We start from the raw sequence: 16,575 nt of genomic DNA on the forward strand, positions 1-16,575 counted from the left end.
TCTCCGCTGAAGGATGCAGCTTTCAGTCCGGAGGAGGTGTTTTCGTGCTGCGCTGTCTTCTGAGAGGCGATACGGGTGCTGCTCGGCCAACGCAGATTTGAGGGGAATCGCAGCCTACACACAGCAAGATCCGAGCATCCCTCACACTGTTCATCCTCATAACCATCATTGGCGAGAAGTGAGATATTACCATCATCAGTGCGAGGGCAAAGGAGTCACGACCACTTACACAATGTAGAAAACATAAGAGGTTAGTGTGTATGTTGTGCTTCTTTTCCAGTCAGTGTTGGTTTAATGCGCGCTGTTTAGTTGCATACAGCATTTTGTGTTGGTTTCAACAACAACAAAAAGAAGACTGTATGGCCTCTGTGGGGAAATGTTAACAGCCCAATAACTGTATATGTGGCTACGACGTTGTGGAGGAATTATTGCAAATGCTTCTTTATTAGGTGAAAAGCAGAAAGCCTGAGATGGTCCACAGTGCGTGTGTTATTATATGAAATAGTAAAATTGCTGCCTTGTGGACAGCCACCTCCGCTGATGGAGCACTTGACTGTAGACTGTACTTATAGTAATAAGAAGCAGTTTAAGATGCTGATTGTCATTCAATCTCCCTGATACTATGATTTATTTTCAGGACCAGAAATACATTGCATTAAGTCACCTACAGAAACAAATGCTCGATCATACATCCACAGTGATTCCTTGCAGAAAGTGAAATACCTAGATAAGTGTTCTGGCTGTGTGACTTTCTGATGGACACATCAATATCAATTTGTTTTATGCTATATACCACATTTTTGTGGGGTGCTGCAGTGAAACAGTATCAATCACAGTCCGTGGATGACCTGGGCTAATTCATCCTGAGTAGCATTTAATCTGCTGTGCTTCACTACATTACTCTGCTGTGGTCTGCTGCAACTGCTGACTCCTTACCTCTCTACTGCTGAAGATTTCTCTCTATCTCTATCCAACATCCATGAAATGTTGTGGAAAATTCAAACAACAATGCAAAAATATAATCATTGCAGTTATACACATCTCCTGTAGGAGGCTTATTTAAGTTTTACTTTAACTTTGTAATACTCAGATATACTTTTTTGTGCTAGAAGATGATTCATGTTAAAGCAGTGCTACATGATTGTGTCTTCCCTGTGTGCTCATTTCATGCCTATTCCTGCAAAACAGCTGGGGAGAGCTTTCACTCAGCCGACCTGGACATCAATGGCTCTCTATCCGATGGCACAAAGAGCATAGCATCCTGCTGTACTTGCTATGCAAGAGATGTGAGGTTCTCAGCCGCTGATCCACAGAGCGGAGCGTACATTGAGGGAGATTTCAAATCTATTACAGTTTAGTGCTCCCCAGGAAAATAGTTGAATGGAGCATATCTAAAGCTGAAGTCAGGACAGGGCGCCTTCAGGAAAAGCACAAGCACTAATACTTCATTGACCATTTTCTACTCCATTTGTGTTATTATACTAAACTGTACAAGATTTGAGATTATTTATGACCTTGGAAACAGCAGTTGGCAAAAAAAGCTGCTCCCATTATATATTTAGCCCTCTCTCTGCAGATGGACGTTAGACCCATTATTTGCTTCATGATTTCCTTTTCTGCAGTAATTAAACTGTTCTTTTTCTCTTTGCTATAGGTTTGGAAGGAGCCAGGTCTCTGGAGTGGTGAAATCACATTAACACTTTGGGTCATTTAGTGTGGACGTCTATTTTCAACATAGGACCTCAACATGAGCAACCCCCAGTAAGTATAACACCAACCAGAGCCCTGTTTGTTACACATCTGATAGAGTATAACATCTTGAATCTCTATTTGTGAACTAGCAGTCTCAGCGTGGTAAGGTTTGATTATCAGAATGGGATCTGCATATTTTCATGCACATCCTGTGAATGACTTTGAACAGGGATCAGCTGGAAAGCGGAGCCTGGCCTCGTCCCGCCTCTCAGATTGAGTGAGAGAGCGGCCTGCCATCTCCAGTCTCCGCTGGCACCTCTTAGCATTCAGCAGGGATGTTCACTTGTCATCTTCTCTTATTAATAATTACGCTCTGTGTGGTCCTCCAGACAGCCCCTGCATTCTGATGACAGCCATGGTTGGGGCTAAGAGATGGGGGAAGAAGGAGCAGGGGGAATGGAGTGGAGTGGGAGGAGGTGGAGTAGAGTGGAGTAGAGTAGAGTAGAGTAGAGTGGAGTGGAGTGGAGTGGAAGAGGGTGAATGCAAAATGGGTTCAGTCAGCTGCATCTTCTGGTTAAAGGCACAGGATGCTGCTTGCAACCAACACAGAGCTCTGTCCCGGCCTCAGACCAGTACATTAGTGCAGTTGTTGTGTTTTGTTAGGGTCAAAACATCTGTAACCAGAAATAGAAAGATTAATTGTTCAAAGGCATGATTTAATGCTTATGAATGCAGTGCCAGATTGGAACTCTCCTGCAGGAAGAGATTTTAGGAGTTATTTTCACACCTGCTCTCTTGATTTTATGCTGCTGTAAATCCCCCTTCTTTCTTTCCTGCACACTGTTTCTATCCCTGTCTCTCTCTCTCCTTAGCCCTGTAGCATCTTTGCTGTGGAAACAGTGGGAGGCGGGATAGGGAAATGATTAGATGTTCAAATACAACAAATTCAAAAGGATTAATTTTGCATATTTCACATAACAATTTAGTGGAAAAACAGGGTTGCATCTTCTAAACCGTCAGAAACAGTATGGTAAATGGAAAGATTGATAGCCGTGCCAGCATAATTTTTAACACAGAAGATACAGAAACACTGATGAGGCAGTGTTCCTCCTGTTTGGCCTGTAGAGCTGTTCTTTATTTCTCATTCAGCGCACAAAGCCAACATCACACACCCAGTGGCTTTGGAATGGGTCAGCTAACATTTACTGCAACTAACCTCAGTGTCCTGATCCAATGCCCCGCTGCTCTTTAACTTCTCTATAATGAGTCCTCTCCGCAATCACTACAATAAAGAGTGCTGATTAGCTTCGTCACTGCTGAGCAGCTATTTCTATTTTTAATTTCATCATACAGATTTTTTAATCTTCCGTTAACATTAGCAATTGCAGTTATGATACATTTACTGAAGACATATATGAATAAATAAATATCAAATATATGATATTATTATTAAAGGTAATACATGTAATCACTCAGCTCTATGTTTCAAAGAATACATCCGACGATAAAAATTTTTTTCTCACCGTCAACAATACCTTGAAAAGAACAAAACCAACATTTAATAGGCATGACCAATACTTGTTGTCTGTGTAGCCAAAACCTGATACACTGCACTGTTCTTATTCCTCTGTGCAGTGAACTTACTTTGTTGTCCAAAGGCTATTAAAAACACATCAATGAGCCACACTGTTGCTCAGGATGACATGTTGCTGCCTCTTAACAGAGGTGATATGGACCTAAATGACTCCAAAGAACAATAAAAAACATTCACTCTTTGTTGATGCAGTTGAATTGTGAACTGCTGTAATTTCCCCTTAGGCCCTCGAAAGCTTCTGAAAGATCTTCCAAATGTACCTTTGTGTCGGATGCTTGTGTCAGGGCTGCTGCTACTGCTGCTGCTGCTGCCGCTGCTGCTGGGAAAAGTGGAAGAGGTCCACATAAGTGATTTGGCAGATTGGTCCTGCTTTCCTGATAATATCAGGGCAGTGACTGTTGTGCAACGAAGAGTAGACAAGTATCCGTATACAAATTTATTGGGTAAGACAGAGCGGATGGGTTGTAGACAGTTGGCCAGAAATACTTGTGGCAGTGAACACTGAGAATGACAATGATACCAATGCCCTCTGCAAACCACAAGTTCATGCTGAGGCAGCACTTTAACATCCTCACTGATGTGACAAGAGGAGAAAATATATCCTCAGAATAGATGATTTAAGATATAATGTGACAGGCATCAGTTTTACCCCTTATCACCTTGATAGAATATGTATTTGTTATACTCTGTCTACTTGGTTGTTGTCATGTGTTGAATGAATTGAATCATAATGACCATAATCTGTTGTCAATGTGTAATTTGACCTTTTTAAAGGTATTGTACCCATGGAAAGTTGTAAAGGTGCTGTATAGTCACAGCGGAGGTTGCGTGGCTTTGTTGTAAGACATGTCAGCTACAGTTTTACAGCCCGTGCAGGGAATTTGAAATAAAGACCAATCAGCCACAAGTTGGGTTCAGATGTCCTTTTAATCTAAATAACAAAATGAATATGCAAAAATACAAAATAATAAAGCTCAAACACATGCAGGAGGCATCAAATACGTCCTTTAAAAAATAAATGATTCAACACTTTTTTGAGTCGTGTTAACTTCACATAATACTATGAACAGACTCACTTGCAGTTACCACAGCTGCAGCTACAACCCTGAGAGTTAACGTATTCCCTCTCAATGTATCTAACGTCAGCATTTGCACCTCCTTTATGCTCGCTGGTGTTAGTACGCAGGGTAAAAAGATAACATTTGTTTTACTTCTGCTGAGTTCAGCAATATTGGACTTCAGTGGTATTGGAGAACCTTTCTTACGGATGGCTGCAGGAAAACCGGGGCTAGAATAGATTACAAGGGAAATTCATTTTAACTTCAGATATATGGAACCAATGAGGATTGCCAAGAATATGCTTCTATTTAAAATGTCCAAGTGGACAAGGGTGTTCTTGAATGTATTTCTAACAAATGTTTTACTGGATCTCTGAATGGTGGCTGCTATTCAGTTATACATTGCTTAACTCAAAAGGGTGCAAGAAAATTAGTGCTTCTAGAAAATGTATCATTATCACACATTGTCTTAGTTTTGTATTCAAGAAGAAACGAATAATAATAGCTTGTCTTGTTGTGACAAATGGCACTAAATTGTGCAAGTTAGAAGGGGAAAGAAGTGATCACAGCAGGCTATTATAGTTTTATACATCTATTGATTGCTGCATGGTGATTTATAGTCAGTGATGTAAAAATGCTGGGGGCATAACTATGCATCAATTTACTCTGGAGGAGCCAATACTTGGCAATAATTACATACAAGGAGGAAATAGACCTCCTTAAAGACACACATTGGGTTTTAAACTAAAAAAGTCTTCAAGAAAGCGAATGAATTTCATATGCTATAAATTCCTAAGAAAGTATTATACTTTTATCAATGCTTTTAATCAGGACTGGGATTTGTTATTTGTGTGAAGAGCATTAGCAGTATGATTAGAACAATACCATATACTGAAAATCAAAACCAGACATGCTTTTAGAAACATTAACTTGTGTAGAACATGTTTTTTTGCCCCTTTTGAGCTTCACGATAAGCCTCAGCTCTTGCTCAGTATGGGTGTGAGATTGCACCTCCAGCCATGAATGCTCTATGTTAACCTTTGTGCTTCCTCTTGGCGTTTGCTAATATCACAGGCCTCTGAAAAAATCCCAGCCTTCAGCATGCTACCGGCTGTCCTTGCCTGCATTGTTAAAGAGAGCAGGGTGTTCAGATGTGAAGCCTCCACTCCCTCCCCAGGATGGCAACCAGCCACTCCACTGGGCTCTGCACATAATGGCTCCTGGCCAGCTCTGTGATTGCCTGGAAATGTGAATTTGATGCGCTAAACAGTTTGTGTCTGTCATGACTGATTAGCGTCCTTGTTGCGGTTGGTCAGAGGTACCGAGTCCACAGCTAACACTGGGATGCGCAGGCGTGTTTTGTGGCAAGCATGTTAATATATTGGTGCTTGACCCTCGAGCTAAACAACCCATCCAGCGGGACACGCATTAGACGTTTTAAAGGAGGAAGGGCAAGGTATTTTATGTAGTTAGCACAAGACTTTAAGAGTTTTTGTCACTAAACGAAAGACTATATTTTTAAGACAATGATTCTTGGTTTTCTGTGAAAAAAACAAAAATAACCCCTTCAAGGGAGTCCATTAAACAGCTATTAGTCGAGGAGGGAGTCAGGAAAAAGAGAGACCTATTTTCATTTGCAGGCCTGCCTACATTAACATTTACCAGATTGCTCGGTGATCCTCTACTAACCGTCTCCTCCGACTCTGCTTCAGCTCTATCATAGAGGTTGAAGAATTCAACAAGCCAATGGCCTTTGTTCCCTCTTTCTTGTAATCAATGCCTTCCTCCACTGTTAAGCACTGGAGTTATTGATGTCTCCCCACTGGCTGCACAGGGACGGCTGCCAAGCTGGGTGAGACTCCTGTTCCAGGTTGACTTCTCCTTGGCCGCAATTGGCTGAGCTCGAAGGATCGCAGCCCCCCCTACGCATTTAGGTTTCAGGTCTTCAATGGCAGATACAATGACAATTTGTTTGGTTCTGCCAAATAAAGCTAACCTCACAAAAACAACAAACTGTTTGTGCCCTCTATTGTCCTTTATCTCGTTAGTAATTGAACTATATCTTTAAGAAATGTAAATGCAACATAATGGATTATGTAAAAATAAAATGTCAGTGTGGTTTGCAAACAATTCTGAAGTAACACATCTTTGAGAAGCTTCATGGTGCAGTTACTGGGAGAAGTTTAAAAAAGGTAACTGCTGGCAACAAAGCAAATGCACGAAACTGTTCACTAACCGATCTCTCATCTCAACAACGTTTTTGAGTTTTAGTGATTAACGGAAGCCAAAGGCTGCCCGGAAAACCATTTGAGTGCTTTGCAAAGTAGTGTTGAAGAAGTATTTGTGATGTGTATTTCAATCTGACGTCTTTAATCTTTTTTGGTCAAGAACATGTAAATGTTTCCACATGTGTGAAATGCAAATTGCAATTTTAACTGTGGCTTAGGACTTACTTACTGCTAATGAGAAATGTGGTTCAGTTAGAATTTTCTTACCAGGTAAATGTGCTCCTTGTTGAGGGTGCCCTAAAACACTGCAAAGAGAGAATTTCACACCATCTTTGTGATTTCATTCATCAAAATTAAACACAGTCCCAGTAGTTATCATCACACTCGGTTACCTGGAGCATTCCCAAAGTAGGTGCGTAGGGTAATTCAAATAAACAGCACACTTCAAAATAACCTTGTACAGCACATTTATGGGCTTGATGCTTAACAATACTACGCAGCGTGAAACACATGCAGACACTTTAGCTACAATATAATGAGGTTAAAGTGGTTTAAAACACCCATGGTCGACACAACACATCAATTCTACTCTGGTTATGTTTTGTGTGACTATAGGGCTCCTCCAAAGTCCAGAGCCTCAGAGCTGGAGGTGATCTCCCATCAGGTGGAGGAGGACAACCAGGGCGCGGCCCCTGTCCAGCTGGTCAGCTTCGCCTACAGAGACTTACCTTTGGCCGCTCTGGACATTTCCCTCGCTGGATCCCAGCTCATCTCAAACCCGGACGACGAGGACAACAGAGATGGGTACGTCCTGCAAATTCACCTTGACATCATCCGTCACTTTCTTTTGTTGCTTGATAGTTTGATCAGTAAAACATCGAAAAGTCAGTAAAACAATCCCTAGAAATGATTTAGTTATTGGTAAGAAGTAGTGAGAGGTTTGGTTGACCTGAAACAGCTTCTTAAGCGTGGTCCTTTTGGAATGAAAGGCGTTGTATCCCAGGAATGCAAGCTCAAAAAACTGTGCACTTTTACACTTTTAGAGCACATCAGAGATTATGCATTTTGCTGAGGCTCAAAACAAATTAGTAGTTTTATTATCAAGGAAATCTGTCAATAATTTATTTATATAATAAAACACCTAAAATGTAATTACATATTGAATGATGTTCCTGATGTTTGCCATCATAGTTAAAATACTAGAAATATGTGTTGGAGACTTTGCTTGTCTGGTGAAAGTACTACATCCATAATTAAGGCAGAATCGCAATTACTACAATCTATAATCTACTCTGGCAGAGAAAAGCACGCCGTCACTCCCCCCATTGCTCGTTATTGCACATGGTAATTACACCTGCCGTATTGAATCACCCCTCATTTTATATTAGAGTGCGGGAGTCGAGGATATTTGGTGATGAATTTATTGGTGTCACCATGTTAAATGGTCAATGTTCCCACTGATGTGTTCATTTCAGCTTAATGACAAAGCAATTTCTCACTACCAGACAGGCTTCTGTTCATAATGTCGATTTCTGGAAGAAAACAAGGAGAGTTGTTAGCACCATAGCTTCCCTGAAATGTCAGAGCCCTGTAGCGGTGCTGTTTCTGTCCACCAGGCCTGCTTGTCAAGGGTTGTGTTGTTTTCTTATCGGCACGCTGCAGGCTCAGTACTCTCAGGACAGGACGCGCCCCTGCTACAGCACCCCTGTAGCAAGTGTCCATGGCTCTCCACTCAGGAAGCGTGACTCACAACCCTTTGGCAAATGAGTGATGCTGGCATCCATGCAGAGAAAGTTGACAAACAGCATAGGCTTAATTAGAGCATCCTGCTTTTTACCATCCAAGCCCCGGTGTGTGAGCTGACTGTGTCCGGCTGGACATGACCTGGTCTGGCCCAGTCCGGGCCGATGGCTCTGTGGGACAGGGCAGGGACAGATGGGTCCTGTCCCAAACACCCACTCTCTCATCATACCTCATAGCTTACCTCTCTGTGTTGCTCACAAAGGGGAAAGAAAACACATATCAATGCCACAGCAGAGGGGAGGATCTGGCTGCCCAGCAAAATTATCACCACAGTGGGCACTCTCAAATAGCACCATATGACACCCTGGTCCCCTGGGATTTGGCATATTGCAGTGGAAAAGTTATTCACTGCCAAGATATGTGTCTGAGGGATTTGTAAAGCGAACAATGTTAATGATGTTTATGACTAAAGTGAGACGCCATTCATTCTGATATCAGAGTCCAAGCAGTCTGAAAGAATTCAGCGGACGGGTGAAAACAGTGTGCTATCAGACATCAATCGAGTCTCACAACACGTTCACTGAGCTTTTTAGATGGGAATTCCTGATGTTCAGGTCACAAGCATTCCAGGACATACCTGTCATCACAGTTTCATGCTCACATTTGTCTTCTGGAAGAGCTCGTCGCCACAGTTTCTGGCTGCGTTTGTGACTCATGTTTGAGGAATGGTAAAAAGGTGGGATGTGTATGCTGCAAGATTTAAAACTGATAAAGACTATCCCAATGGCAAAGCATTAAACTGTCTGTTTTTTTTTTTGCTCTATTTTTTCTTGATCATTGGTATGTGTGGTCACAGAGACTACTTTTCATACTGTAGGCTAATTTCAGTGCTCTGTAAATGATTGTGTACAAGAATGTATTTCATTGTGTTGCAGCGGCTTTATGTTTAGTTAGTTTTTTCTAAAGCTTCTACGACTATGGATTATGATTCCTGTGTAGGGCCATTAGATATTTATACAATTTAAAAAATCACTATATATTTGAAAAAATACCCCAAGATTGCGTCACGTTATACGGTTGACTATTGGTGTATTCAGAAAAAATGTACACAATAATATCTGATAAATAATCATCAAGAATGTAAGTATCATAACAAAGTTGGTAATGGCAAACAAGAAACAGTCTGGTAAGGTCCGAAAATGCATTACACAACTACTAAGCAGCCTTAAAAACTATGAAAAACAACACTACCCACATTAGGGTATCAGATATGATACCGTTTTAAGTCTCATATCAATATATTGATATATTAGACATATATTGAGCATCCCTGATCCTGAGATGTTTTTATATCCTATTTACGTCGTTTTGTTGACGTGACTCTATCCTGTGCTAGTACATAAACTGGTGCATTCTGATTTCAGTTTGATCATTACCATAACTTCTTTGGTTTGTAGAGTTCATATTTCTTATCAGTGCTTCGGTTTAGATCATGGTCAAAGGTAGAGCTTTAAACCAACGTCCAATGATGATAAGTAAAGACTCTTACTTAATCTTTAATGTTGAGACCGTGGATTTGTTTTGATTCTTACGGTTATGAAAAAAACAGCCGAAGATTACATACCAGAGATGCGCATTTAGTATTGCATGGCAGCTCTTCGTGGCTCTTCATCGGGAAACGTGGGCGGTTATGTAGGAGGTGGATGTTCTTGCGGACTACAAGGGGCACATGCAGTCCTTGCAGATTCTGTGCAGTGGTGAGCTGGATGGATATATTAATAGATTTTGGCAGCACCATCTTCTCTAGAACGTGCTAGAAAGATGACAGCGTTGTGATTTCCCATCCACCTTTGGTCACTTAATTACCATCTCATTTGTATTATTTTAAAAGGATGCCCTTTTAAATATTGGATCAATTTTTTGAAGCTACTGAATATGGGGTTTCTTATAGTTGAATGCTTTGTCATGTTTCTACGTTATGATTAGATCCAGCACCTTACCGAAAATGTCGCAACTTGAATTCTTTTCAAACCTGGTTGAAGTTTGGAACATAATGAACGTTGCATCTGTTATAAATATATATGTCACATATCACAGCATACCCAGAGGACAAAATAATTGTTAAAAGCTGTGTATTGTTTCATTATACACTGTACGTAAATGCAGCTCCGTTTTACAAGTCTGACCAAATGTATAGCAGGAGGGACCTTCTGACCTTGTCATCATGACCTTGGACTGGTAGGAGCTCAGGCTCCTGGATAGCATCTCCCTGAGCGTGCTGCACTTGTCCTATGTCATCATCCCCAGATCAGCCTGCCGCCCACAGCAGCAGTACCATATGCCGCTGATCTCCATGGGCCAGGCAGAGAGGTTCGAGGCAACCCAGCAATGACAGAGGGTTCATATGGGTCAACGTGTCTCTTTGACTTAAGAAGAGGAGAGGCGGAGGGGATAAAGAGAATGATGGCGGGAGGACGACCCTCCTACACACTTTAGAAGCCAAATTCAAGGAACTAGAATGTCATATCTGTCCATGTTGGACGGTGGTGTGGGATTAACCCTGTGACACGTTGTATGGTTGACAGCCACAGTTCCTGATACAGTGTCTGGGGAAATGTTGGACAACGCATGTATATAAGCTTAAGTGAGCTGTGAGCCCAGGCCAGCCTAGAGAAATTACATTACCCAACAGGTTTCAGACTTTCCTGATGAACCAACATTCTGCAGTCACTATAATGCATGTATACAGCAGTATGTTAACAAGCATATAATCAAACAAACCAAATCAGACTCAAGGTTGAAGAAAAAATAAATCATTAGAAAATCTATTCTATAAAACACAGCACTGACGGACCTTGACAAAGTTTACTGTGAATCTTGGCAGCAGCAATATTTCACGGGGCTTTGAAAGCACACCCATACTATACCTGTGCTGTTGATGGATCTTTGAAAAGAGAGCAGGATTTCTCTCCCCTCCCTACCTACCTCCCTACCTCCCCCTTCTGACTCTATTTCAAACACATGGAGGAACAGTCCTCTCCATCAAATTGTCTTTCTTGCCTGGCACCATGTGCGACACAATAGATGACATTTGAGTGTGGGGTTTGAGGGTTTGTTAATATTCACAGACATGTAAAGTGTGAGATTGCTTTTTAGGCTGAGAGCGAGAGAGATCAAGTGTCCTGGTGAAAACCCATTTATCAGGGACAGTTTGTCTGCTGCTCTGCACATGAGCCCCATCCATCTCCATTTGCTTAGTATCCGTGGCCCATTTCTCTGGCAAAGACCTGCTCCGAGTCCCCTCTGCTAGCTTGTACCGATAGTGTAGTATGCAAGGAGTGGAGAGATGATAGCCAATAGCACCCGAAAGACTGGCTGCATTCTCCTAAGAAAATAAATGAGTTTACTTAAACCCAGAGGGAATTTTTAAGCCTAAACTTTATTTATTGGCATCAGTAATCAATGAGGCATTTTCATATGATTTGTTAATTTACCACAAAAGGGCTAATTCCCCGTAGGCCTGAGACTGTCAGAGATTAATAGCGATGAGATTTGGAAGTAAAATGTACAATTGATTACCTATGATAATTTCATTTCCTTTATTCAGCATATTTATTGCTTAGCTGGTTTTGCTCTCTCAGGGCGTCTTTGCTTCCTTTGGCTGTGATAACACAGATGACTCAGCAGCGGTTACACAGGAAAGCATATACCGAGTTGTTATGCTGGCATTTGTCTTGAATTCCAAGAAATCTGGGCAGATACCCAACCTGTGATTTCACAGAAGTGCTGAAGAGAAGCTCTCAAGTTAAAGAAATTGCATATATCAGGGAATAAATAAAATGCCTATTCACGTGCATGAAATAAATCAAGGAACAAGTGTGACACAGAGAGTATGAACAGCCTGAATGAGTTGAAGTCCTTCATCCTCTGCTGTTCAGCAGCCTGCAGGGGCACAGTTGTGGTCCATTTTCCCCTGCCCAAGCCTGCTGAGTTCAGCAGATTGGTGTGAATTGGTTGAAGTTTATTCTGGAGGCACCACGGGGCTATATAGTTATCAGTACAGGGAGAGAGTAATTGAGAGGAGACAGAAATCCTGAGTCTAGTAGTATCATTTCAAAATGCTGCCGTGTTTTTGACATTGCCCCTCACACCTTCAAAGGATACATTCGATTCAAATGTTTTTCTCCAGTTTTACAGCCAGCATGAGATTAATGAGATGTCTGCCACTTGGAGAAAGAGCATTATAATAATAATCAAACATTTACAAGTACTTTTCAAAAAATATTTAGGCTATTTAAAAAATGTATGTTGTGTCCTGAGCTGCAGGTAGGGACCCTGTTACATGATGTCAACATTATACTCATTTTTATTCATTTACTAAAGAATTTTTGAAGAACTTTGCCACTTAAAAGTATCATAGTTTCCATTTTTCTTACGATAACAAAGAGAGGATTAAAGAAGTCTTTAATTTAATAATGTTTAATATTTAGGATTCCAATACCGTGAAAGAGTCCTACTCTTCCAGTATATTATTAGGCTTCTGCATTGATTTGATGTCAAAAGGTCACATGATATGAAAGAAAAATCAAGCTTTTAAAAAATGAAACTGCAACAACAATAACATTGTTCATATACAATGAAAAAGAGAACACTAAATTCCTGAACAAAAGTCTCATTTCTGCTGGGATAAATAAGTGGCTGCTATTCACAGTAGTCTGAGCCTAGGCCACATAGAGATTTCTTTTCAACATTTTAGCACAATAAATCCTCTTTGACGCCAATGTAATGGTGTCAGTGCTGCCACAGGTCTGTAATAATGTCCTGGAGTTTTTCACCAAGCAAAGTCGCTCTGTTGTAGATGTGCAATCAAAACATCAATCAAGAGAACCAATCAATTATTTAGAGGCCTTGCACAGCAGTATAAGTTGTTCACAGTGACACTATTTCAGGTTTTCCTTAGCAAACAATCTGAGTGTGTGTGTGTGTGTGTGTGTGTGTGTGTGTGTGTGTGTGTGTGTGTGTGTGTGTGTGTGTGTGTGTGTGTGTGTGTGTGTGTGTGTGTGTGTGTGTGTGTGTGTGTGTGTGTGTGTGTGTGTGTGTGTGTGTGTGTGTGTGTGTGTGTGTGTGTGTGTGTGTGTGTGTGTGTGTGTGTGTGTGTGTGTGTGTGTGTGTGTGTGTGTGCGTGCGCTACAATCAATACCTCGGACGAGTTGATAGAGTCTTTCAGTCCCATTACTTCCCCTTCTCTCTCACTCCATCTCTTTACTCACAAACACACAAACGGAGCACCACCCCTTTGATTTAACTTCCATTTAACTTGTACCTCAATGAGTTACATTGTATTTTATCCTGTCTCAATTACAGGAGACAGTCTAATGAAATAGATGCTCCTTTTGATAGGCTCCCCACTTCCGCAACAGTTACTTAGCTAAAGCTGGAGCCAGAACCCGTTCCTGTCTGTGTGAGTAGGCCCCAACAGAGACCAGACACCTTGCTCTTTGTTAGCCCCGCTGCCTGACGACTCTGTAAGCTGAATGCTGTCTGAGCATCCTGCAGAAGGCTCGCTGCCACCGCTGTCGTGTGCTGCATGCCATCACTTCCATCTAAGGCCACTATTGATCGGTCCCATGATCTAATCCCATCGCTCTGTGCCGCTGTCGGGCGCACTTCGATCCCCCCATCAGAACTGCAGCCACTGGCCTGTTAATGTCTTTATGAACCGTCCACAGCCCACTTGCACCCCCTGCATCATAATTTCCGCCATAAAATGTCCTTTACACTACATGTGTGTGATGTTTGCCTGTGCACGCACATACAGTATTTGTTCATGTCCAACCCTTAAGGTATGGCCAAATCGACCAGCACCTGCTGTGACCCTGGGAATGAGTGAGGTGATTTCCTCCCCTCCTTACTCCTCCACTGAAACAGCCTCACTTTCTCATAAATACTTCAGGTCCTCGGTGTTCAAGGTTTAAAGAGATTTTCCTAAAATTAAGTTTCTGAGCTTGGAGTAATCCATCACTGCCATTTACTCTGCTTCCAGACAGGGTTTTTCTTTACAGGTTTATTAAATTAATACCTTTTCTGCCTGGCTTGTGGGAGAGGTCTGAATGAATTATGATTCCACACAGTATGAGCTAAATCATTCTTTTTCAGTCCTGAAGGTATTGAGGTTTCTCTTGGAGTGTGTGCTGCTTATACAGGCTTTTAACTAATGGTCTACAAATGTCCGGTGACTCTGTGTAAGGTGTATCATTAGGTAAATGTTCCTTTTTTTTTTGGCTCTCCTCCACTGGCAGATGGGGTTTGACATTTTTCCTTGGGAACAAATTGGTGCTGGTGGTCTCCATGGTATCTGCTAATGACAGCTTTACCCTCCACCAATTCTTTGTCACACCAGGTGTTGAACTCCTAATCTGTTGGCATTTGCAGGTACTGAGTGTTGCTGCAGGGGGACGAGGGCAGCCTTTAGTTCCCCAGAGAGCACTGACACAACGTGGCCAAGCTCCAGCCTCTCTGATGACCTGGGTGAAGGGTGGCAAAGATGTTCGGCTGCACCTACAAAGCGCCGGAGTTTACTATAATCCCCCTATCTCTATTCACCCCAAAGGATAACTTGTGTATAGTTGTGGCCATGAATCCAATTCTCCAGACGTATTACTCTGATCTGGGAAAATGCTGACATTGCTATTGTGCAGTCCAAAGGGCTCAGAGGGAAGAGACCATCAGACAAGTTATATGGAGCTCAAACTGAAAGTAAGCATACCTGAAATGTCAATGTACAAAAAAAGTACAGTTTTTGAAAGTTACACCAATGAGTTTTAATAGTTGATAATTTGAGTAGTCATTACACCATTCAACAGATTATAAAGCACAATACAATACAAAATCATGCATCATTTTTTCAGCTTCATGAAATTGTTACAGTAATTTTTTCTATTTTCTGTTTTTGTATAATCTTCTGACCGCCCTTCATTCCACTCACACAGCCTAACAATTGAAGCCTTAGTATTTAGTACAGGAATTATGGATAAAATCACGACAAAATTAGACACAAGTTATAGTAAACCAAAATGATCCTTTAACTCCATCTGTTTCTTCTTCTGTTCTTGATTTTCCATTCTTCCATGTCCAGCTTGCCCTCATTCCACACTGGCTCTCTCTCCAGTTTACTTTTGGATGATGCCCAATGCCTTTAAACCGCCTGCACCCCATTTCGTCTCTCAGCGTTTCCCTCCTTCTTTCTGAGCTGAACCAAGAGGAGAGTAGAATAAATTGCATCTTCTTTTGTCCTCTGACAGACATTGCCCGGAGCTATCCTACTATTGGGGTCAAGTGACAACAGATAGCTGCTTTTTTTCCAGAAATCTACTCCCTTCTTCAGTATTACCTCAAAGAAATGACACACCTGCCCAACACACACACACACACCTTTCCTTTACTCAAAATTTCTGAGAATACACCTGAGTAGTGTGTGGGTGTAAAGTAAAGATGTGACAGGAAGGGAAATCCCGGTATGCTAGTGGAGATTGACATTATTTATTGACATTAAATCCCCCAGAGTCTCAGTCAGTCGGAGGTGGAACTTGAACTGAATAGAAGGGACGGATTTGAGGCCTAGACATTCACATTTTCGGGAACAATATACTTGGCAAAGGAAAAAGCACACAAATGGCATTGGGGAAACTTCAAACTAATGGACAATATATAAAAATTGGAAGCATGTTGTATTAAGCAATGACTGCTGAATCAGTTGTAGGAATGACAGTTTCTCGGATCAGGAAATATATGTGTCTTATTATAACAAACCCAATTTCATGCCTTCACTGTGATCCTCTCAACAACCAGCCAACCAGGTGTGACTGCGCCCAGATGGTGCGCATGTAGCTCCATTGTCATGCCGGGAGAGCTACAACATGCCGACTGCCAGCTAGCTAGTCAGTCATCCAGAGCTGTAATAAAAGTAGAAATACCATACCAGGTTGTTAGAAAAACAATCGCACAGATGGGCATTCAGCCAGTCAGCTAGACAGTTGTCACCCTGAGACCTGTCCTGTCACAGAGGGGAGCAGCAGGGAGGGAATTAACAGAGTCTCTAATCTCTCTCGAACATTCTGTAAGGTTTATTGCGTTTAATAAGTCTCAACATAGATAGAAATAGAGACCACAAAACACCCGGTGAATTAGGTATCAACCCCTAGATGTTCTGATATTTTAGTCAGGAATGATATAAGTGATACATAAAGTATACAAGCAGGTT

At 41.6% G+C, this 16,575-nt stretch overlaps 1 protein-coding gene across 1 annotated transcript in view; it reads left to right on the plus strand.

Annotated features, from left to right (window-relative positions):
• The first annotated feature begins 81 nt into the window (after nt 1-81).
• The window catches only part of tmem266 (transmembrane protein 266), a 25,168-nt gene continuing 8,674 nt past the window's right edge, over nt 82-16,575 (plus strand). The window contains 3 exon segments of the mRNA XM_063874111.1: nt 82-250; nt 1,655-1,761; nt 7,188-7,376. Coding sequence (XP_063730181.1) covers nt 1,748-1,761; nt 7,188-7,376 — 203 coding nt within the window. The 5' untranslated portion in view covers nt 82-250; nt 1,655-1,747.

Source organism: Eleginops maclovinus, chromosome 2 (assembly GCF_036324505.1).
Source record: "Eleginops maclovinus isolate JMC-PN-2008 ecotype Puerto Natales chromosome 2, JC_Emac_rtc_rv5, whole genome shotgun sequence".
NCBI lineage: Eukaryota > Metazoa > Chordata > Actinopteri > Perciformes > Eleginopidae > Eleginops > Eleginops maclovinus.